A 24,804-nucleotide genomic window follows, 5' to 3' on the forward strand; every position below is an offset into this window, starting at 1 on the left:
AGCGCATGCACCCTATAGCAAAAACCTCTCCAAAAAAAAAAAAACTGATGAGAGAAAGTGTGAGAAAGAAAGGGAGAAAGCAAACTGCCAGGCCCAGGAATTGAACCATAGTCGATACATGGGAGCCAGCACCTTAACGACTACGCTACTTGCTGGCCTCAGGACTATTCCTCATTAACTCATGAAAGAAACTAAATAGTTTTGAATTATGGGCGCAAGTAATGTTTTAAGTTTTCCAAAATAATGTTATGTTTTTGAAGTTAACTTCTAACTACAGATTTTTTCTTTAAATTACTATAGGGTACATGCGCTCATGAGAGTGAGAGAGAGAGAAAGAGAAAAACAGAAAGAGAAAGAAAGTGAGAAAGCAAGTCACCAGGTCCAGTACTTGAACTGTGGTCAGCTCATGTGAGTGCAGAGCTTGAGCCACTATGCCACCTGCTGGCCCCTGTATTTATTTTTAAATGCCAGAGGACACTTATGGTAACCAAAAACTGACAGAAGACAGAGATAAAGAAAGAAGGGGAGAGGGAGCAGCAGCAGCAGTCCAGTCATCACTGGACTCCCATGTAGTCGATCGGAGTTCAAGACCCTGACCCGGTAGCTTAAAACTCACGTGAGATGCACGCGCGCGCGCGCGTGTGTGTGTGCGTGCGTGTACGGCCAAAATCCTGAGAGAAGGGATTGCAGTGTGTCCCTCTCCTCTGGGGTGGGGGGTGATTTCTTGCTTTCTGTCTTGCACAGTTGTCTTTTGCGAGCACACATCCCCTTCAGCAAAAATCTCTCTTTAAAAAACAAAAGAGAGAGAGAGAGGGAAAAAGCTTCCCAATGGGTAACTGTCATACTACAATCTTTTCCATCCATTTCTCTATTTCATTGGGATTTGGGGCATGTGTGAATGCATATGCACACACATCTGGTGTATCTCTCAGGTAGCCTAGGCCAGGATTTGAGCCACGGTGGGATCTAGCTCCACTAACCACTAAGCCCATAGGGCTTGCCCAAACCTATGAATTTTCTTTTTTCTTCTTAAAGAATTATTTTATTATTATTATAATTAACTTTGATCAGAAAGAAATGGGGGTGTGGGGGGCAGAAAGCAATCCTCCAGATCCAGGATTCAAACCATAGTCAGTCATGTGGGAGTCCTGCACCTTAACCATCATGCCACCTGCTGGCTTCCAAACTATTAATTTTCTTTTCTTTTCTTTTAAAGAATTATTTTATTGGGGCTGGCTGGTCAAATTAAAATAAAGATAAATAAAATAATTCTTTAAAAAATGACTTCATTGAACTTCAATTAATTAATTAAAATGTGACCAGAGCGGGACAGAGAGAGAGAGACAAAGTGAGAAAGCAAGCCACCAGGTCCAGGACTCAAACCTTGGTCAGCCATGTGGGAGTCCAGTGCCCTCAACCACCACACCACCTGCCAACCCCAAACTATGAATTTTCTAAGCAGCACAGAAAGTGTACTGTTGTATGGCCAGAGCTGAATTTATTTTCCTTAAATCTCAAACATATGATTAATGTAACTTAACATTTCCTACACAGATGAGAGCTTGAGTTCTGAAAGCTCTTCAGGTTCATGTATGTACTAAATGGCTGGCTAAATATTCTCCAGTGTCGCAAAAAGGAAGGGGCTGGTAGGTGGTGTGGTGGTTGGAGGTGCGGGACTCTCCCATGGCCAGCCGAGATTTGAGTCCTGGACCTGGCGGCTTGCTTCGCACTTTCCCTTTTTCTCTCGCTCTGGCCTGCCCTGGTTAAATTAAAAAATAAAAATAAAATGAATACAAATGAAGTTAAACGGGCTAATTCTTAAAAAGAAAAAAGAAAAGAACAAGGAATAAATCTATAAATTATCCAAAGTTGAGGGCTGATAAATCATAAAAGATCAAAGAATTTCATAACTAGGAAGACTGTTAGAGATTATTTCATTTAATCACCTCATTTAAGAGATTAAAAAGATCAAGGAACATGCTTAAGTGACTTGTTCATCCACAAAATGAATCAGCAGAACCCAATCTGTGAGGCTTTTGCCTCCTGGCTCAGTGTTCCCTCCACCACACTGTGGTGTTCTGCTTACTATACTAATTTAAATCCTGCCTTCTGCTTTCATCTAAGTAATTTACATAGAGAAACGGTTATTCTCAGGCAACAAAATGAGGTAGAAAAACAGTGAACGTGCAAAATATCCCTTACTGATAGGCATCTCACGTCACATTTGCACTTACTATTAGTCATGAGATTGTGATCAACGGAGTATAGTTTAATATACGATATTCTAATTCAGACGCCTGGGTACTGAAAAACTGCACCCTACATGTGAGGAAATCACACAAACTCTAGAGTCACGGTTTGTAGTATCAAGACATTAAATGCCACTTTTTCTTAGACAGGCTCTCTAAAATAAAGTCACTCAGTATGTCCTTCGTGAACATTCAATCTTACTGATACTCTGCTTTGCAATTAGCCCAAATCGTATTCTACTTTAATGTGAATATTTGCTTGTTTGTTTCTGCCACAGGGTGCATGCTCTTGGCAGAGAGAGAGAGAGAGAGAGACAGAGAATCTCCCCAGGGGGATGGCCATGCTACAATCCCATCTCCATTTTCCTCTGGGGATTTCGGGCATGTGATTTTTCTTTTTCAGAGAGATTTTTTGCTATAGGGTGTATGTGCTCACCAGAGAGACAGAGATGGAAAGCAAGAAATCACCCCCCCCCCCCAAGGGCTATAGCCATGTTGCAATCCCTTCTCCTCCAGTCTTCTCTCTGCATTTTAGGCATGCATGTACACATGTCCAACAATAGTTTAAAGCTGCTGAGTCCAGGACTTGAACTGCAGTCAGCCATGTGGGAGTCTGGCAAAATAACCATTACGCCATCAGCTGGTCCTGGGCATGTGGTTTTTCAATGTGCCAGGTCCGAGACTCAAATCACACAGTCAGCCATGTGAGATCCTGCTGCCTTAACCTCCTTATCACCTGTTGGCCCATGGTAACTATCTTTGTAATCTCACTGGAACGTAAATGCTGTTAAGAGCAGGGACATAGTGCTCACCCATGTAGCTCAACACGTCTCCTAACACCGAGCATACACTGCTTCTGCAGATGTTATGAGACATCCTCTTCTACCTTGTGCCACAGTAATGAAAATATACAGCTCACCTAAGTGATCCCCATGGTCCTACAGGGTTAGATACTTGTCTAACTGTGGCTTCTCTTCCACCAACTTGAATAGTAAGTGCTGACCAGATCAACAAACTATTCATCTGATCTTAAGAGTTTTCAATTCCTGATTCTTACTGATACAATAAGTAGGACATGACAAATTATATATGGCCAACAATTTAATGCCTTTGAGGGACACTGCCATCAACTTCATTAAATATAACTTCCAATTCTTGAATCATCCCACTTTTTCACTCCCAATTTCTCATGTTCAATCCTACGCCCTTCTTCCTTTCTTTTCTATTCACCCAGTTCCTGAAATCCTACCTTCTTAATGGAATTTTCCACTCAAATGGAACAAGATGATTGGAACTATTCAAAATCAACTTGAGAAAACATATGACTTCTTGACTCATTTTCCTCATTAAAATAATCTTCACATGGGCCCGCCAGGTAGCATGATGGTTAAGGTGGCTGGATCCCATATGGCTGACTATGTAGTTCAAGTCCAGGACCCAGTAGTTTGGAAAACATGCTGGGTGGGTATGTGTGTGTGCCCAAAATCCCAAGAAGAGTATGGAAGAGAAGTCACTGTGTCATGGCCACCCCTACCCCAGGGAATGAGTTCTTACTTTTTCTCTCTCTGTCTCTCTCCGATGGGTGTACACATCCTATCTCAAACAAACAAAAAATCCTTCAAATGCGGTAAATGACTAATGAGTTTATTCGATGTATAGTATTTAAATTCTGTGTATTTGCCTTCTTTAACTCCTAAAGAAATCTAATTTTTAATAATTAGTTAAACAACCTAAATGAGTAAGAAAAAGTCACCATAGGGACTAGATGTTGGCACAGCAGTAAAATAAAATGCTACACTCTGTGAGGCCCACAGAGTAAGGCTGCTGGTTCAAGTGTGGAGAGCTACCCGAGTATGACAGCACATATGTGCCCACGATCTGAGTTGTCAGAGGTTGGTGGGTGGTAGATCATGATGTCAAGATCCTATCAGAGGCGCTGTATGTCCACCTGTCTCTCACTCATGGTATAAATAAACCCAAAATAGATGGAATTTAAAGCTAATCCAACATTTAAAAATGAAATGGGCTGGCCTCCTAGTGCAGCCATTACACTCCACAGAGGAAACTAGATTCCATATTACCAACCAGGATCTGAGTCCTGGTCCCAGTGGCTTGAAAAACAAGCCAGGTACATGCACAAGCCCAGGATGCTGACAGGATGGAGAACTGGAGGAAAAGGGTTGTGGTATGACTAGGTTCAAGCTCTGTCGGAGGGCTCGTATTTGCCTCCTGGCATTAAAAAAAATAATAAAATAAGACCTACTCCTTAAAGGGGTCCCCTTGCCGAAACTGCAAGCAGGAAATTGTTTTACGTTTTTTTCTTTTTAACAGAGCACATGTTTGCAATTTAAGGGTGAAAAAGAGAAGAGTATCCTCCGCAGGGTCTGGCCACTGAGGTCTCCTTCCTCTAACCCTCCAAACTGTTGGATCCTGGGCATTTGCCCACATGCCTGGTGTGTTCCAGTTGGACCAGACTGGATTCCGATCATGGTCACCACATGGGCTCCAGTTTCTCATGAGCTGGTCCTGCCTTTTTATTTTTAATAGTGATCTTTTTCTTTGACGGGGAGAGGTTTTTGCTATAGGGCACGTGCGTTCACCAGAGAGAGAGAGAGAGAAAGCGAGAAATCACTACCCGGGAGGATGGCCACGCTGCAATCTCTTCTTCTCCATTCTCCTCTCGGGATCTTGGGCACATATGCACATGTGCCCGGCGTGAGTTTAAGCCACCAGGTCTGGGACTTGAATCGTGGTCGACTACATGGGAGTCCAGTGACATAGCCACTATGCAAACTGTTGATCTCACTTTTAATAGCAATCTTGAGAAGAGGTTATAAGTGGCCAAAGCAATGAAAAGATATCAAAAGAAAGGAGAACCAAAGGATATATTCGATTTAAGAACAGAAGTCTCCAAGTTCTCATCCAAGGTCTACTTTAACATACTTATAATTCTGGTGGGCTGCAGGACTGGAGAGAGAACTGTGAAGTGAGATTCTGTTGAGGGGCCTGCTCTCCTCAGGAAATAAGTAAAAATTAACAACAACAACAAACAACAACAACAAAAAACTTTGCTGCCAGACTTCTTGGGACCTTAGGCAAGACACTCAAAACTCTGAATCCAATTTTCTCTTCAATGAGGTGCATAACAGTATGCACCTCACAGGGTTGGTGTAAGAATTAATAAGCCAATACTGAGGTCTGCAGGTAGCATGGTGGTTAAGGCACTGGACTCTCACATGGTTGACTGCGGTTCAAGTCCCAGACCTGGCAGCTTGATTTCTCACATTCCCTTTCTCTTTCTCTCTCTGGTCAAAGTAAAATAATAATAATAAATATAAATAAATATTCGTAAAAAAGAATTAAGCCAATACTTATACAAGTATGGCCAAACACACAGTGTGTTCTTTATCATTATTATAGTAGCTAACATTAAAGAAAAATTTTTGCCAGAGCGTGCATGCACTTGTAGGGAGGGTTGAGGGAGAAAAGTACCCTCCATGAGGAATGGTCATACTACAATCCATCCCCTCCATTTCTCCATCCTGTCAGGATCCTGGGCACACACTCTCAAGCCATGGGGTCTGGAACTCAAATCATAAGGTCAGCTATGTGGGATCTGGCTATCTTCCTTTTTTTTTTTTAAGAGAGATTTTTGCTACAGGGTGCGTGTGCTTGCCAGAGACAGAAAAGTGAGAAATCACCCCCTGTGGGGATGGTCACACCATAATCCCTTCTCCCCCACTCTCCTCTTGGGATTTTGGGCACACAGGCACATGCACCTGGTGTGAGCTTTAAGTCACTGAGTCAGGGACCTGAACTGCAGTCAGTCATGAGGGAGTCCAGTGATGTAACCATTTCACCGTCTAACCATTTCACCGTCTGCTGGTCCCAGGGATCTGGCTGTCTTAACTACAAGGCTATGGAGCTGGCCCCATTATTAACATTTTCCATTCTTCAGGAGAATTATTTAACTTTATTTATCATTATTCTCCAATTTGCTACAGGGCATGTGTGTGTGTGTGAGAGAGAGAGAGAGAGAGAGAGATCATGTGAGCAAGCCTCCAGGTCCAGGACTCATTTCTCAGTAGCCCATGTGGGAGTACAGTGTCTTAACCAGCACGCCACACAGTAGCTACAATTACATTAATATTTAATTTTTATTTTATTATAGCAATAACTGATCTGCACAGTATTGGCTCAAATAATTTTTTTAAGAGTTTTTTTTAAATTTAGCTTTATTTATTTATTTTAATTTGACCAGAGAGGGACAGAGAGAGAAAAAAAGCGTGCCAGAAAGTGAGGAAGCAAGCTGCCAGGTCTGGGATTCAAACCACAGTCGGCCCTGTGGCAGTCCAGCACCCTTAATCACCATGCTACCTGCTGGCCCTAGCTCAAATAATTTTTAAAACACATACTCTCCAGTTTCTAAGTATATTAAGATAGTTAATATAAGAATCCATATATCCTGGTTTCTCCCTCAAATGAGCAGCACTGACAAGCTCAACTTTCATTGGCAAAAATTAACTGGAGGTGAAGAGTTGCACCTCTTTGCCTGGGCAGATGCTCATTTCAGGTTTTCATCACACTTGGCTCACCAGGCAGACAGTATGGTGGATGGGGACACAAATTCCACAATGGATCTGCCTAGGTTTCATCATGGCTCGACCACTTCACTAACTGCATGCATGACTATAGGCATTTAGCTTGTTTCCTTGCCTGTGAAGTAAGAATAGCAGGGGCAGGTGGTGGTGCAGCAGTAATGTAACGCCACACAAGGCTGAAGCCACAGGAAAGAGCTGAGGTTCATGTCCCAAGCTCCTGTGTATACTCCAAGCACGCTATGTGACCACGATCCTGGCTAGCTGACAAAGAGGGTAGATAAGGCATGAGGATCCAACTAGGGTTCCTGCCTCTCTCTCTCTCTCTCACGAAAGAAGTAAACTTAAAGAACAGTACTTCCCATCACATAAGACTGGGTTGAAGATCAAACGTGTTACGCACCTAAGTATCCAGCAGAGTGCCTGGCACTATAGAAAAGCATCAATAAATGGCAGCTATTGTGATCTGTGTGGCCCTGTGGGCATTTGAGTTTTCCTACCGTGTATGACTGATGAGGAGTCTACAACTAGCTGCTAGAAAGCTTAGAAAAGTTGGCCAGTGGATAGCATGCTGACCACAGTTTGAGTCCCAGACCTGGCAGCTTCTGTCTCACTTTCCTTCTCTCTGTCTCTCTGGCAAATTAAAAGGTAATAAGAACAAGAAGTAAATAATTAAATCTTAAAAAGAAAGAAAGAAAGAAAGCAAGCTCAGAAAAAGCATGGCTTTTGAGCAAGCATACCAAACCTATAAAGCACAAGTGTACCAACTTCATAATCTTTCACCACCACCCCCAGTGGTGGTGGTAAACCCATTAAATTTTTTTTTCTTTTTTTCTTTTTGGAGAGGTTTTTGCTAAAGGGCGTGCACGCTTGCCAGACAGAGAGAGAGAAAGTGAGAAATCACCACCCAGGGGAGATGGCCACGCCACAATCCCTTCTCCTCCATTCTCCTCTTGGGATCTTGGGCATGCACACACACGCACCCGGTGTGAGTTTAAGCCACCAGGTCTGGGACTCGAACCGCAGTCGACTACGTGGGAGTCCAGCGACACAGCCATTATGCTAACTGCTGGTCCTGATCCATTAATTTTTTATTTTTTTTTTAAGAAAGCATTTGAAAAGGTATCTGGCTGTGACCATCAGGTGGCAGAGTGGATTCTCACGTGGCTAACCATGGTTCAAGTCCTGGACCTGGTGGTTTGCTTTCTCACTTTCTCTCTCTGTCCCTCTCTGATCAAATTGAAATAAATAAGTTAAATTAAATATTCTTTTTTAAAAACGGTATCTTTCTAAGAACTAAGTATTACCTATTATTTGACAACCATTTTACCCCCAAATTTACTATACTGTGATATACTTCCATAGCAAGTTCCTTAAGGAACAGAAAGAACTCTTTCAGTGAACACATCCCAGGTGAATATGCGTCTGTGGCTGAACTGATCCAGGAATATGAGGCCTGAGCACAGCCCACAGTGGACCGGATTCAGAACGAGGCATACCTATCAGGGCAAACCTAGTTCTCACTCCCTGATTCTCCCTATTACTTGCTTAACATTAGGGGATAACTTTTGAGTTCTGGTTTCTTTACAAGTAAAATGACAGACACATAGCAAGGTGTGAAACTGTTTTGGTCAAGGTAAGTTTCTACAATATTCTATGAGAGCATACAGGTTATTGTTTGTTACCACCCCAGGTTAGGTTAGAGCCTTTACTTCGAAGTTCCTGCTTCAGAGGTGACTCCTCCTCATCCCGTCTTACTATAATAATTCTCCAAGACAAACGACAGCTTTTCTGTGAAACCTTCCCTTATCTCACCAGGGAGAACGAACGGCTTCCTTCTCTGCATTCCAGTAACACTTCACATTCGGATGGCACGCAGCACGCATGACTCGACTAGTTCGTTGTGTGCGTGAACTCTTTAAGGACAGGTGTCCCGTATTAATCCTCTTTGCACTATCATTTTCCTGTCCCTTCTTCCGGACACACCGGCCATGATTCACAAACGACGAAGGCTTAAATGGATTCGGTAGCAGCAACAGAACTAACCCCTCCGATCCAGCCCGAACGCTGAAGCGGCCACGACTCCTAGGGGAACGCTACTCTAACAGGATCCAAAAAAAGACAAAAGGGACCACGGGGTCCCAGCCCAACGAGGATGAAGGAAGTGACCATCTGCCTTGGGTAGGGTTTCGGAAACTGTCTGCACTAGCGTACTCCAGCTGCGGGGCCTTCCTGGCCGTGGACACCGAGGGTCTCCCAGTCATGCCTATTTGTGGGCCCCACTGGGACCCGCAGACAACCAGCGGAGGCGCGCTTCAGCTCTCAGGCCCCCTGAGGCCTAAGCAGGCTCCGCGCCGTGACTCAGCCCCTGGCGCCCGCCAACAGCCGGCCGGCCTCCGCTCACCTTGGCCAGCTTCTCGCACTCGGGCAGTCGCTGGTCCACCGTGGCGCTGTAGTCCACTTCCATCTTCACGATGCGCCCATCAGCCCTCTCCGAGCCGCCGTCTAAATCATTCCTGGGGCTGCTCCCCCCTCGCTCCGCCCCCCACTCGTCACCCACACCGGAAGCCGCCCGCGCACCCGCTCAGGCAGCGCGCCGGAAGCCCGTATAAAGGACCCCGCGAGGCCCCCTGTGCCGGCCGCCAGTCAGGCACTGCCGCGGACAGCCCTGGGGGCGGGGCGTGGGGCGGGGGCCGCCGCTGGGCCTTGCAGCCACGTCCGGTCTTGCCTTGGTAACGTCCGCTTTTTCGTCTAGTTTGCGCTGAAGAAAACGAGAGTAGTGAAGAGACCAGCCCGTATATTCTTTTTTTCTTTTTTAAGAATTATTTTTATTTAGCTTTATTATTATTATTTTCTAGTTTGACCAGAGAGACACGGATAGAGAGAGGGGGAGGGAAAGTGAGAAAGCAAGCCACCAGCTCCAGGACTTGAACTGCGATTAGCCCTGTGGGAGTCCAGCACCTTTAACCACTACGCCACCTGCCGCCCTGGCTATCCCATATATTCTTTGTTTCAAAAAGAATTATTTTATTTAACTTTATTTATTTATTTATTTAAATTTGACTAGAGAGAGGGAGAGAGAGACAGTGAGAAAGCAAGCAAGCAAGCTGTCAGGTTCAGGACTTGGACCATGGTCAGCCAGCGCCTCCTGGAAAGGCATGCCAGGTGTGTATATGTACATTCCCAAAATCCCAAAAGGAGAATGGAGTATTGTGGTGTGGCCATCCCCAATGGGTGGTGATTTCTCACTTTTTCTCTCTCTGTCTGTCTCTCTCTGGCAAGTGTACATGCCCTACAGCAAAAACTGAAAAGTAGAGGTAGAGTGCAGGGTTTTATCTGGGGTAAAATTTCCAGTAGTTTTGTTAGTCTTGATATGATTTGATCAGTGGGTAAGTATGGTATGTTGAGAACAATCTTGGAGTCTTAGAATCTTTTGTTCAACTTTTGGCTCTTTTTTTTTTTTTTTGAGAGGTTTTTGCTGTAGGGCGTGTGCGGTCACCAGAAAGACAGAGGCAGAGAGACAGAAAGCGAGAACTCACCCCCCCCCACCCCGGGGGGAATAGCCACACCACAATCCCTTCTCCTCCATTCTCCTCTTGGGATCTTGGGGATGCACACACACACACCCAGTGTGAGTTTAAGCCACTGGGTCTGGGACTTGAACAGTGGTGGTCTACATGGGAGTCCAGTGACATAGCCATTACGCTAACTGCTGGGCCCTCCCCCCCATATATTCTTAACCCCTGATTCAAAATATGCTTTCTCAGAATCATGGACTAACTTTTCATGGATCTGGATTTTCTCATCTCTGCATATGGAGGCTGAAGTAAACCCATAAAGTGAAGTTCTAAGTGTGTTTTTTAAATATTATTATTTTATTTAATGTTATTCATTGTCATTATTTTTATTTTATTTATTTATTTTTTCGAAGCTGACCAGAGAGAGAGAATGAAGAAAAGTGAGAAAGCAAGCTGCCAGGTCCGGGACTCGAACCATGGTCAGCCGTGTGGGAGTCCAGCCACCTTAATCACCATGCCACCTTCCATCCCGAAGTTCTAATTTTTTATCCGGTTGAGAATCTAGAAAATTTCAGGGATCTCTGACAGTCCATAAGAGAAGATAGGGCAGAGGCTCAGTAATAGAACAAGGTGTGTTGTTTGATTTTGTTGTTACTTTAATACCCTACATTGGTGAGAAGAATTGTTAGAAAATCTTTTTGTTTTGGGACCAGCAGTTAGCATAATGGCTATGTTGCTGGACTCCCACGTAGTCAACTGCGGTTTGCGTCCTGGACCCAGTGGCTTAAAACTCACACCGGGAGCGTGTGCGTGCATGCCCAAGATCCCGAGAGGAGAAGAGATTGCGGTGTGGCCATCCCCCCTGCGGGGTGATTTCTCACTTTCTGTCTCTCTGTCTCTGTCTGTCTGGCGAGCGCACGCGCCCTTTAGCAAAAACTTCTCCAAAAAAAAAAAACAAAAACTTTTTGTTTTGTTTTTCCTATAGGACTCTGAGCGGCAAAGGAGATCACATGTGTGAAACATTTAAAAATTGTAAGGACCATACAGTTTTATTATCTGCACATATGGACCCTGATAAAATAGCCTAGGACCCTTGAAAATGGGAATGAGCCCTTGTATGGTGTGATCATATGGTCGACAGTAGCCTGGTAAGCAAATGGGAAATCTCAGAGCGGCTTGTTATGTTAGAGGTTCTCAGTTTAATTACTACCAGATTCCTCAAAAGACCATTTTTCCACTGTTCTGTAATATAGAACATGGATAATAGAACACTCCCTATACCAAAAACCTCTCTAAAAAATAGCGAGTCTATGGGGCCAGCAGATGACATCATGTTTAGGGTGCTAGACTCCTATGTGATTGACAGTGGTTTGGGTCCTGGACCTGGTGGCTTACTTTATCTTTTATCTTTTTTTTTTTTTTTTGAGGCTATAAGGCACCTGCACTTGCCAGAAAGACAGAGAGACAGAAAGTGAGAAATCACCCCCTAGGGGGGATGGCCATGCCACAATCCTTTCTTCTCCATTCTCCTCTCGGGATCTTGGGCATGCACACACATGCGCCTGGTATGAGTTTAAGACACTGGGTCCAGGACTCGAACCATGGTCGACTACACGGGAGTCCAGCAACGTAGCAGCCATTAAGCCAACTGCTGGTCCCCCTGGTGGCTTGCATTTTTCACTTTCCCTTTCTCTCTCTCTCTGTCTCTGTCTAGTCAAAATAATAATAATAGTAATAAATGAAATTAAATAAATAATATTTTTTATAAAATAGCAGGACCAGCAGATGGCATAATGGTTACATTGCTGGACTCCCACGTAGTCAGCCGCAGTTCAAGTCTCCAGACCTGGCAGCTTAAAACACACTGGGCATGTGTGCATGTGTGCCTAAGATCCCTAGAGAAGGGATTGCGGTGTGGCCTCCCCCCCTACCCCGGGAGGGGGTGTGATTTCTAGCTTTCTGTCTCTCTGTCTCTGTCTCTCCGGTGAGTACATGTGTCCTATAGCAAAAATCTCTTAAAAAATAAAATAGCAAAACAATATTTCAGAATGTAAAGGCTGAAACATGTTTACAGAAGAAAATACAAAGTAGTCATTTGCTTGCACCTGTGCACTACAACCGAGTGTAAACACTGCAGCTGCAGCAGGTGCTCTGTTGGCGCCTCAGGCATTATAAGGGCTTACTGTTGGGAGTATGATTTTCCAAATGGTGTACAACTTCTAGGTAGTATTAACTATATCAAAGGATAATCTTTTTTTTTTTGGGGGGGGGAGGATTTTTGCTGTAGGGCACATATACTCACCAGAGAGACAAGAGATAGGGAGACAGAAAACAAGAAATCACCCTCCCAGGGAATGGACATGCTGCAATCCCTTCTCCATTCTCCTCCTGGGATCTTGAGCACACATGCGCATGTGCCTGGTATGAGTTTCAAGCTGCTGGATTTGGGACTTGTACTGCTCTCCATCAGGTGGGAGTCCAGCACCTTAACCACCATGCTACCTGCTGGTTCCCCCATTGTATTGTACACAGAAGAATTTTTGGTTCATATTAGGTGCAGTGGATGGCATGATAATTATGTTGCTGGGCTCCCACATAGTTGACTGTGGTTCAAGTCTTGAACCTGGCAGCTTCAAACTCATGCTGGGCACATGTGTATGTGTGCCCCAAATCCTGAGAGGATAATGGAGGAGAAGGGATTGCAGCATGGTCATTTCCCTGGGGAGTGATTTCTTGCTTTCTGTCTCCCTGTCTCTTTGGTGAGTGTACACACCCTATAGCAAAAATCTCTAAAAAAAAATTTGCTTGGCATTTATAATATTCAGTTCTACAATAGCCTAAACTTTAGACAGAGAAGTAGGTGTCTGGCAGGATATTGAAGTCAGATGGAACATGGGACAGTATTATATTGTGCAGGCTTGTTGCATTGCAGGATGTGTAGAGTCCCAATTATACGCTGGTATTTCACTTCTCTCAATAATTGTGACGGGAACCAGCAGTTAGCGTAATGGCTATGTCGCTGGACTCCCACGTAGTCGACCGTGGTTCGTGTCCCGGACCCGGTGGCTTAAAACTCACGCCGGGCGCGTGTGCGTGCGTGCCCAAGATCCCGAGAGGAGAATGGAGGAGAAGGGATTGCGGCGTGACCATCCCCCCTGGGGGGTGATTTCTCGCTTTCTGTCTCTATGTCTCTCTCTGTCTGTCTGGCGAGCGCACGCGCCCTACAGTGAAAATCTCTCCAAAAAAAAAAAAATAATTGTGACAACCCAAATTTCCTTACAACTTTTCTAAAACACACTGTGGGGACATGTATTATTATTATTATTATTTTATTTTTGTGAGGTTTTTGCTATAGGGCGTGTACACTCGCTAGAAAGACAGAGACTGAGAGACAGAAAGCGAGAAATCACCCCCCAGGGGGGATGGTCACGCCGCAATCCCTTCTCCATTCTCCTCTTGGGATCTTGGGCATGCACGCACACACGCACAGCGTGAGTTTAAGCCCCCGGGTCCTGTACTTGAACAGTGATCGACTACATGGCAGTCCAGCGACATAGCGATTATGCTAACTGCTGATCCTGGGACCTGTGTTATTGAGGTGCACCAAGCTAAGATGCTTTCTGACAATATTCTGGGTGAAACTGGTTTGACTAGAATAGACAAAAGGATCTGGAAGTCTAAATTTTTTTTTTGGAGAGGTTTTCGCTATAGGGCACGTGCGCTCATCAGACAGACAGAGAGAGACATAGAGACAAAAAGCGAGAAATCACCCCCCAGGGAGGATGGTCACGCCGCAATCCCTTCTCCATTCTCCTCTTGGGATCTTGGGCATGCATGCACACGCGCCCGGCGTGAGTTTCAAGCCACCAGGTCTGGGATGCGAACCGCAGTCGACTACATGGGAGTCCAGCGACATAGTCATTACGCTAACTGCTGGTCCCCTGGAAGTCTAAATTTTGTGTGAAGAGTTTAAGAAGACAAAAAGTAACAAAGGTGTGATGACATAGGCAGATTATTTCTAGAATTCCAAAAGCAAGAGGAGAGTCTAAAAAAGAGTCTAATAGGAAGTGGAGAAAAGTAATTGGTTCCCAGATCAAACTGAAATCCTTCCTTGCTGGGTTTAGAGGTAATAGAAAATGGAAGCAAATTGGGACCAGTAGTTGACATAATGGCTGTGTCGATAGACTCCCATGTAGTCGACTGTGGTTGGAGTCTCAGACCTGGTGACTTAAATTCACGCCGGGCGCGTGTGCGTGCGTGCCCAAGATCCCGAGAGGAGAGTGGAGGAGAAGGGATTGCAGCGTGGCCATCCCCCCTGGGGGGTGATTTCTTGCTTTCTGTCTCTCTCTTTCTGGCGAGCACACACACCCTATAGCAAAAATTTCTCAAAAAAAAAAGGAAAGCAAATTGAAATCCAAGGCAATGAGAAATTAAAGCTCAGTGAGTAAAGCGCTCAGGAGAAATCTGAGCAATGGTCAGAGAAATCAGAGTACGGTATAGACAGATGTTTTATGATTTCTTTATTTCGGTGAATCTGTGATCAAATTTGTGTCTTTGTAAGAAAGAAGTTGGTTTCAGAAGAGAAAAACTGGCAGCAGAAGAATAAAAGGCAGGGAGAAAATAATCAAAAAAGTTTATTCAGAGAGAACTGTGGTAATATATGTTATGATATAATTGTTGAAATTAATGTGCCTATATATTGATTGCTGAGCTTTTTTAAAAAATATTTGGTATTGCTGGTACATTTAGCTTATTGGCTGTGCACATATCTGACCCAAATTTCCTTTTTTTTTGTTTCCAGAGGGAGCGTATGTTCACCAGAAAGAGAGAGAGGGAGAAAGAAAGGGAGACAACATCCCCACAGGGTGTGGTTATGCCATAATCCCTTTTCCATTTCTCCATCCTATTGGGATTTGGGGCACATATCCACATGTGCCCAGCATAGTTTTTAAGTCACCAGCCCTGGATTCAGACTGCAGTTGACCATGTGGGATCTGACTCTCTTAAACACCAGGCCATGAGGCCAGTCCAAGTTTTTGCCTTTTTAAAATGAACATTTTGGGGGCTGGCAGATGGCATGGTGATTAAGGGGCTGGACTCCCACATAGCCAGCCATCGTTCGAGTCCTGGGCCTGGCGGCTTATTTTCCTACATTCCCCTCTGGCGCTCTCTGGTCAAATTAAATAATAATAATAATAATAATAAATAAAATAAAACAATTAAAAAAAATAAACATTCTGATGAGGAGAAGGCAGAAAATAAATATGAAAACATGTGCCAGGGGTGGGGTGATAGGCCTATGGGAAGTGATCAAGGAAGGCCGGCTGCGGAGCCAGACCTGAAGTAAATGATTCCAGGCAGAGCCAGGACTCTTCCAGGCAGGGACAAGAATCCTGAGGTGAGTGAAAAAGGGGCCTGAGCCAGAACAAGGAGGCCAGAGTGTCCAGAACAGAGTGAGGGCCAGAGTTGTAGGTGAGGTATAGGGCCATTTGGCTATCTTAAGGACTTCGTTTTCTTTCTTTCTTTTTTCCTTTAAAAGGTTTTGCCATAGGGTATGTGAGATAGTGAGAGGGAAAGTGAGAAATCACCCCTCGGGGGGATGGCCATGTTGCAGTCCCTTCTCCTCCATTCTTCTGGGATTTGGGGCAGGCATGCACACGTGCTTGGTGTGATCTTCAAGCTGCCAAGTCTGGGACTCGAACTGTAGTTGTCTATGTGGGAGTCCAGCATCTCAACTAATATGCTATTTGCTGGCCCCCCTGGCTGATAAATTCTTTATTTTTTTTAAAGATAATTATTTAGGGGGCCGGTAGGTGGCATGGTGGTTAAAGGCGCTGGATTCCCACATGGCTGACTGTGGTTCAAGCCCTGGACCTGGTGGCTTGCATTCTCACTTTCCCTTTGTCTCTGTCTCTGTCTCTCTCTGGTCAAATTAAAATGATAGTAGGGACCAGCAGATGGCATGATGGCTACGTCACTGGACTCCGATGTAGTCGACTGTGGTTTGAGTCCCAGACCAGGTGGTTTAAACTCACACCATGTGTGTGTGCATGCGTGCCCAAGATCCTGAGAGGAGAATGGAGGAAAAGAGATTACAGCATGGCCATCCTCCCTGGGGGGGTGATTTCTCACTTTCTGTCTCTCTGTCTCTCTGTCTTTCTGGCAAGCGCACGTGCCCTATAGCAAAAAACTCTCCCAAAATAAATTAATAAATAAATAAAATTTTAAAAAAGATTTATTTAATTTTGGGGCCGGTAAGTAGCATGGTAGTTAAAGGTGCTGGAGTCCCACATGTCCAACCAGAGTTCAAGTCCTGGACTTGGTGGCTTGCTTTCTTACTTTCTCTCTCTCTCACTATGTCTCTCTCTGGTCAAATGGAAAAATAGTGATAATAAATAAATGAATAAAGTATTTTTAAAAGATTTATTTACTTACTTTTTAAAAAAGAATTATTTTATTTAACTTTATTCACTTATTTATTTATTTATTGTAATTAAACCAGAGAGGAACAGAGCAAGAAAGAGAGGGACAGAGTGAGAGAGCAAAAGTGAGAGAGCAAGTCGCCAGATCTGGGACTCGAACTGTGGTTGGCCATGTGGGAGTCCAGTGCTCTTAACCACCACTCCACCTACCAGCCCAATTCATTTAATTTAAAAATTTATTATTCTTTTTTTTTTTTGAGAGGTTTTTGCTGTAGGGTGCATGCGCTCACCAGACAGACAGAGAGGGACAGAGAGACAGAAAGCGAGAAATCACCCCCCAGGAGGGATGGCCACGCCACAATCCCTTCTCCTCCATTCTCCTCTCGGGATCTTGGGCATGCACGCACACGCAACCGTTGTGAGTTTTAAGCCACAGGGTCTGGGACTCGAACTGCAGTCAACTACATGGGAGTTCAGTGACATAGCCATTACACTAACTGCTGGTCCCCCTAAAGTTTATTATTATTTTAAAATTTGCTATAGGGCATGTGTACTCACCAGAGAGATACAGAGAAAGAAAAGCAAAGTGAGAAGCAGGCTGCCAGGTCCAAGACTTGAACCTTGGTTGGCTATGTCGGAGTCCAGCACCCTAATCACCATACCACCTGCTGTCCCCTGTTCACTGTCTCTCATCAGTGAGCATAAGTGCATGCAAAAACCTTTTAAAAAAGAAAGGAAGGAAGGAATAACATTTTATTTTTTCTTTTTTCTACAGGTTTTATTATTTTTTTTGGCCATAGGGTGTGTGCATTTGGTGGAGAGAGACAGAAAGAGGGACAGTGAGAAATCACCCCCAAGGCAGATGACCACACCATAATCCCTTCTCCAGTCTCCTCTTGGGATTTGGGGCATGCACGCATACGTACCCAATGTGAGTTTTAAGTGCTGGATCCGGGACTCAAACTGCTGTCAACCATGTGGGAGTCCAATGCCTTAACCACTACTCCATCTGCTGGCCCCCATTTCTTCTTTCTTATCCTTTGTTTTGACAAGCTGGAAGTCATTCTCTCCAAAAGCTGCTTCTTGGAATAACTAAACATTTAGATTAGGTTACTGAATGTTACACTAATCACCCATCTCCTCATCCCAATATTTGGCAATTTGGGGTGTCGTGGTGTTGCCACTGATATCTAGTGGGTAGGGTGGGGGTGCTACCAAACACCCTTCATCGACCCTCACAACAGAATGATCTGACCCCGCGCATCAGTGGTGCTGAGGCCGAGAACCCTGCACGGACACCTCCAATAGATGTTTATTGATGCCTACGGCGGCCCTCACACTGTCCTGCGCTTGCCAGAGGGCGCAGATGAGTCAGGGTCTGTCTCCTCCAGAAGCTCACCCTCAGTGGGGAGTCGGCAAACAAGTGAGACACTTGGATCATGGAACGAGCCATCATACGTACAGGCCATACTTGCACACAGACCAGAACCAAAATGAACAGTCCAGGTAAGTGTTCTGGGTTGTCTAGAAAGGTAGAGACATTTCTAGAATGGCTCTTTGTAGGAGGTAGGACTTGTAATGGGCCTTGGTCAATCTACGGCCCTTAGATATATTAGGTAGGAAAGAGGAAGTTAGGGAGAAACATGATATTTTGCTTTAGAAGTAGCGAGGACAATCTAGGCATAAAACATGATTTGAATAGTCACAAAGACTGTTCCTACACATTTTGTTCAGAGGCTGTTTATAGAGGTGGGTCATGACTTCTTGTTTTTTGTTTTGTTTTGCTTTCAGAGAGATTTTTTGCTATAGGGTACATACGCGCACTCGCCAGAAACACAAAGAGAGACAGAAAGTGAGAAATCCCCCCCCCAGGGGGATGGCCACACCACAGTCTCTTCTCCTCCATTCTCGCTTGGGATTTTGGACATGCATACATACATGCCCAGCATGAGGTTTAAGCCACTGGGTCTGGGACTCAAGCCGCAGTCGACTCTGTGGGAGTCCAGTGATGTAACCATTCCACCCTCTGCTGGTCCCAGCGTGTTTTTTTGTTGTTGTTTTTAAATACAGATTAAAGAGGTTTCAGTGGGGAAAGGAGGAAGGGTAGCAAAGCCTTGAAGACAGTGATTGAAAAAGCTCCTTAAGGGACCAACAGATGATGTAATGGTTATGTCATTAGACTCCCACATGGCCAACTGCAGTTTGAATCCTGGACCTGGAATCTTGAAACCCATGTGGGGCACGTGTGTATACGTGCCCAAGATCCCAGGAGGAGAATAGAGAAGGGATTGTGGTGTGGCCATCCACCCTGGGGTGGATGCTTTCTATCTCTCTTTCTCTGTCTCTGTCTCACACCCTATTGCAAAAAGCTCTCTTAAAAAAAGTAGAAAGTTCTTAGATTATTTTGATCTTGGTGCACACCTCCTGCATTCCATGTCCTGAAAACCCCTGCCTTCAAGATGTCACTTACCTGGGGTCACAGACATGTGCTGCCTGCTGTTGTTTTCATTTTGATCGTGTTGGTCTCTCTGGTAACTCTCCTCTTTGCTCCTCTTTTCACCTTTTGTGGAAACCCCCCCCCCTTAATTTAAAAAAGGTATTCAATGATTGGGACCAGCAGGTGGCACAGTGGCTAACGGGCTGGACACTCCCATATGGTCAACCGTGGTTTGAGTCCTGCACCTGGTGACTTGCTTCCCACTTTCATTCCCTCTCTGGTCAAAGTAAAAAAAAAAAAAAAGAATGAATAAAATTGAATAAATAATTCTTTTAAAAATATTTGGTGATCAGTAACTGCAGATTGTGTGGGTGTTCAACAGAGAGAGAGACCAAAAGTGAGAAATCATCCTCCTGGGGAGATGACCACACCACAATCCCTTCTCGGATTTTTGGCCCAAACGCATACCCAATGTGGTTTTTGGGCTGCTGGGTTCAGGACTCAAACTGCAGAGTTGGCTATGTGGGACCCAGTGCTTTAAACACCATGCTGGCTCTCCTTCCTTTCCTTGCTCCTCCCCCTCACCCCATTCACAAGGGGTGGGGGAGAAATCACCTCCTGGAGGGATGGCTATAATCCCTCCTCCTCCGCTCTCCTCTTGGGATTTCAGGCACACGCACACATTCCCAGCATTTTGTTTTAAGCATATTTTTTGTCAACCTGTCTGGTCTAGGACTAGAACTACGTAGTCACCAGTGTGGGAATCCAGCATCCTAACCACCACACCATCTGCTGGCCTCCTGGTGGCCCATTTCTAGTTGAACAATACCACTAGCCATGATAATAATAGCAACACTTCCAAGGCTCTTTGTAAGTACATATTGCCACTTCATTGAAAAGAAACAAAGATACAATTCTCTTTGCCAGACACTTGACTTAGATTTTTAAACAACCACAGTGACCAGTAGATGGCGCTCTCCCCCCTCAGTGTGAATGAGTTATGAATGAATTTGCCTTATGCCTTCCCAACTAAGCCTGGTTGTAGTGAATACCAATCAGTTTCTAAGTCCAACCCAAATTTCTTTTCTTTTCTTTTCTTTTTTTTTTTTTTTTTTGGAGAGGTTTTCACTATAGGGTGCATGTGCTCACCAGAAAGACAGAGACAGAGAGACAGAAAGCAAGAAATCACCCCCCAGGGGGTATGGCCATGCCACAATCCCTTCTCCTCCGTTCTCCTCTTGGGATCTTGGGCACACACGCACACGCACCCGGCATGAGTTTAAGCCACCGGGTCCGGGACTCGAACTGCGGTTGACTACATGGGAGTCCAGCAACATAGCCATTACACCAACTGCTGGAACCTGTCTCTTGTCATCTTTAATCTCCTGCCTCAGGTATCCTTCTGTTCTAAACCACCCAACACACAGTCATCAGAATCACTTTCCAAAAACATTATCAAAGCCTGTCTGAATCCTGGTACATGGAGGATGGATTGGGAAGAGGGAGTCTCTGTGAAGACCACGGGAGGAGTAGAGGGCCAACGTAGAGAAGCAGAGGCTTCAGACCAGCAGGTGGTGAGATAGTTAAGACGCTGGACTCCCACCAGCGACCTGGACCAACCATGGTTCAGGTCTCAGACTTGGTGGCTTTCTCTCTCTCTCTCTCTTTCTCCCTCTCTTTTTCCCCTTCTCTGTCTCTCTGGTCAAATTGAAGAACAATACTAATACATAAAATTTAATGAATAATTCTTTAAAAAAAAAAAAAGTAGAGGCTTTCTGTGGCCAACAAATGTGTCTCCCTTGTTTGGAGTAGGGCTGAGGACAGGGCGAAGGGCTAGCATGGGAGGGAAAGCTTCAGAGTCTTGACTCAGCAGGCCACAGAGCGTCACTACAGGCTCTGGAGGGGGCAGGATCGGGGCACTGCTCACACATGATTAATGTGACCAGGCATGCAGATGGACTGAGTGAAAGGAAAAGAATCCAATGGGAAGGTACCCTATGTTGTCAGGGATAGGGGGAGGTACACACAAGACAGGTGACAGTTTGGGAAATTCAGAGACGTGGTTCCTCAACCATAACACCCATCGGGAGAATGTTTTGTACCAGAATTGAAGCCATCAGGCATGGGGTCTTAATGTTCTAGGTGCAAGCACATGTGTGGCTAGCCAGTATGTTCCCTAGCCGCCTCTGGGAGGACTAAGTGCCCAGAACGAAGTACTGTACTTGTTTTCAAGTAAGAAGTAAGGGGAAAAAAAGAAAAGAGAAGAAAAACAGCTTGAGGGTTTTTTTTTTTTTCCCTGTGTCACAGGCTTTCAATGTGTTATTATTCAACACTACAGTGTCAGATTTAGATTTTCCACCTCGAGGAATTTGGTTTAGCTTTAATTAGTTGCTGTGAATATTTCTAAGCCAACTTGGGGAAGCATTTTTCAAGAAAATAGTGTGCAGTACGATGTCAACTGGATGTAGAATGGCCTCCTCGTAGGGTTTCTATCGCGTTAGCACAGTTGTCAATTTCTCCAGTATCAAGATGACTTTTGCCACAATCGCATCACTGCTATATCGATTAATGACTTATTAATCATAATCGAAAATACTATGGCATTGAGGTCCTGTGTATCTCCATCTGAGCTCTGTGAATAGCTGCAGGACTTTAGAGAAAATATTTACAGGTCATTCTCATGCAGGCAATGGATGAATTTTTTTATCCAGCAACTTCTCAGAAAAACAAGTTCCGAAATACCAGACAAATGAAAAACAGACTTCAGCAGTTCCATGCTGCTTCCCAAGTAACGGAAGAATGTGCTTCTTGTGGTTAAAATGAGGGATGTTTAATATGGATGAAATACCAACACTCCAGGCATTTTCATTGACATTTCACTGTGCCTTTTTGAACTTAAGGCATGCTGACACGAAAACCTATCCTTTGTGCTCTGCCAATCCAGCAGCGGCATTGCAGAGTCCAGGAGCGGGAACAGGATACGTGGGGTTCGAGCACCGTCTTGCTGCGCGTCCTTGGTGGGCATTTGCAAAGACTTTCCAAAGGTCAAGGAACACTTCTGTGCCTGGGAGCCAGAGCCCCCCCGAGTGGTTGGACCGAACACTGTCACACCCAAGGGGCCGTATTTGAGCAGAGATTCGAAACGTAAAGGAGCCCAGGGACGCCCCCCTTTCCGATCCACGCCGGCACCCACTGAACTCGACTCTGGGGCAGCCCTGCCGTCTGGCAGCAGCCGGGGAGAGACAGGCTGTTGTGTTTAAATCCTCCACATTCTTTGCCATTTCCCCATTGGCCGGATGGGGCTACCCTCCCCGCCGCGGCCGCTGCTGACGTCAGCCTCGCTCGCGCTCGCTCCTCCCGCACCCACCTCCCCGGCCCCAGGCTCTCTGCAGCTAGGCGCTGACTCTCCGTCCCCGGCGAGGTGGCTGCAAACTCGCGGGCACGCACGGAGCTCGGGGAGCCCAGGGACTCGGGGGAGGGGACGCGCGCGGAAGGCGCCAGCTTCCTTTCGCCCGCCCCTGGCAGCAGCGAGTCGCGGTTGGAGGCACCCGGGGCCCCAGCCGACAGAGCCGGGCGGCGGCGGCGGCGGCTGCAGCTTCCCTTTTCTCCAGGCGAGTCGTGGAGCGGCTCAGGGACTGGCCCTAAAAAGAGCAGGAAATCTTGTTTACCGCCTGCGGAGAGGAGCCGATCGAGCCTTTGTCTGGAAAGTCAGCATCTCCGGCTGCAATGTGTTCCTGGTGACATTAGCGTTGGGCAGACTGGCCAGGGGAGGGGGGTCGCCAGGTTCTAGTCTGCTTACGGAGGCGACTGAAGCGGGTGACTTTTGTGCAGTCGTTTTTATATTTGGGGAGCTCCCTTTTTTCCTCCCTCGTCCGCTGCCGGGCATGTCCTGATCTGGCGGCCGCTCCTACCGCCCCGGGCTGCCGATCCGAGCCGTCTCCACCGGTCTCCCTCCCTGACTTTGCAACACCGCGTTCCAGGAGGACCGACCACGGCGAGGAAGGAGGCGGGGAGCCGCGAACACCGGGACCCAAACCTTGACATGCTCTCGGGCGGAAAGGGGGCAGCCAGGAGCTGAGCGCACCGTCAGTGCTGCTTTGCCGGCCGGCTCCCAGCGCCGGGCTCCGGGCGCCCTGCCCTGCGCCTGGGCGGCAGCCTCGTTGGTCTGGGGGGCGCACCCCCGCCCCCTGCTTCGCGCTCCGGGAGTCCGCGGCCGGCAGGACCATGCTGCTGAAGGAGTATCGGATCTGCATGCCGCTCACCGTGGACGAGGTAAGCGCTGTGCCCGGCCGGGCCTCGCCGGCTCCTGGCCCTCGGCCCCCCGCCCCGGGGTGCCGCGTCCCCCGCTGCTGCCTCCCGGCCGGCGGGCCCCCTGCGGGCTGCAGGGAAATCCGGGCTGAACATGACCTCCTAAGCCAGACGGCTGGAAGGAGGAGGAAGGAGAATTGAGGTTTCCACTTGACACCCCGGCGGCGCAGGGGGGCTTTGGGTGGGGCGGTGGACTCCAGGTGGGCTCTTTGGGGGCACCCAGAATTCAGGTTGCTGTGGATCACAGTGAGCAAAGGGAGTTGGTGCGCCCCCTCCCTCCAATTAAGAAAACGAACAAGGCAAACCTAAGCGCCCCAAGCGTGCCCCGCAGCTGGGTGTGGGGGCAATGTTCCTGACAGTGGGCCCACCCCCTCCGCCCTCTGGCTTAAGGTCAGGGTGCAGGGAGAAGTCCTCCGCGCTCGGCATCTGGAGGCCTGGACCAGTGCGGGGGGCACGTCGGAGCCCTTGGGGGGTCCGTCGGAGCCCTTGGGGGGTCCGTCTGAGCCCCGACTTTAGCAGTCGCCGCGGGCCGGGGCGCTGCTCCCGCTGCGCCCGTGAGTCCTGGTTCCAGGACCGGGTTCCGACCTTTCGCAAACCGCCTGGCTCGGAAACTTTCTGAGTCTCTTGTTTCTTCCGCCGCGGGGAGCGTGGTCTGCGGGCCAGCGGGCGCCGCGGGGGCTGCGGTGCGGCCACAGGAGGGCGCTCCAGCACGTGGGTGCCCACCCGGCCCCGGATCCCGCCGCTGCCGAAGGACGGGAGGGGCGTGCTTCTCTAATTCCAACCTCGCCATCCCCCGAAGCAGCGCGCTCCATCATTCAGGAAATGGTGACTCAGTGAGGATTATTCCGGGCCCGGCTTCTCTTTCTTCTCTTTCTTCCTTCCCACCTTTTTGGTGATATCACAACCGCTTAGCTGTCCAGGGACAGGAAGGGAGCCTGGAGCCAATCAAGGCGATTTGAAACTCACTAATGTGGTTTGGTGTGGCAACACAGATGAAATCAGGGGGCCAAACGCTGTTTAAATACAGTGCTTTTAACCCATCAGGGATGTCATGGGGCTACATGTAAAAGGGCCGGTGTGTTTTGGAAGAGAAAAGGAAGTATCTCCGAGAACGTGCTCACAACGGCGGTCTTTCATTTGCCCTCTGGAAGAGAGTTAAGGCGAGACCCACGTTAGGAACCCAGGCAAGATCGAAGTCCTTGTAGTCTCGAGTCTACCAAACGCGCACAGAGACAGCCCCCAGCAGAAGGATCAGCCAGCCTTGGAGGCACA

General features: G+C 46.8%; 2 protein-coding genes across 3 annotated transcripts in view; one reads left to right on the top strand and one right to left on the bottom strand.

The window, feature by feature from the left end:
• The window catches only part of PSMD12 (proteasome 26S subunit, non-ATPase 12), a 32,773-nt gene extending 23,425 nt beyond the window's left edge, over nt 1–9,348 (bottom strand). Inside the window, exon 1 of the mRNA XM_014587172.1 lies at nt 9,252–9,348. Within this exon, the coding sequence (XP_014442658.1) occupies nt 9,252–9,314 (63 nt within the window). The 5' untranslated portion in view covers nt 9,315–9,348. The remainder of the gene's footprint in view (nt 1–9,251) is intronic.
• Nucleotides 9,349–22,561: 13,213 nt separating this feature from the next.
• Nucleotides 22,562–24,804, top strand: part of PITPNC1 (phosphatidylinositol transfer protein cytoplasmic 1) — a 358,712-nt gene continuing 356,469 nt past the window's right edge. For both annotated transcript variants that reach the window (XR_003549130.1, XM_006146773.3), the window contains exon 1: nt 22,562–23,496. Coding sequence is in view for 1 of the 2 variants with exons in the window: in XM_006146773.3 (XP_006146835.1) it covers nt 23,449–23,496 (48 nt within the window). In the remaining variant the exon portion in view is untranslated. The remainder of the gene's footprint in view (nt 23,497–24,804) is intronic.

Source organism: Tupaia chinensis, unplaced genomic scaffold, assembly GCF_000334495.1.
Source record: "Tupaia chinensis unplaced genomic scaffold, TupChi_1.0 Scaffold000187_1, whole genome shotgun sequence".
Taxonomy (NCBI): Eukaryota; Metazoa; Chordata; class Mammalia; order Scandentia; family Tupaiidae; genus Tupaia; species Tupaia belangeri.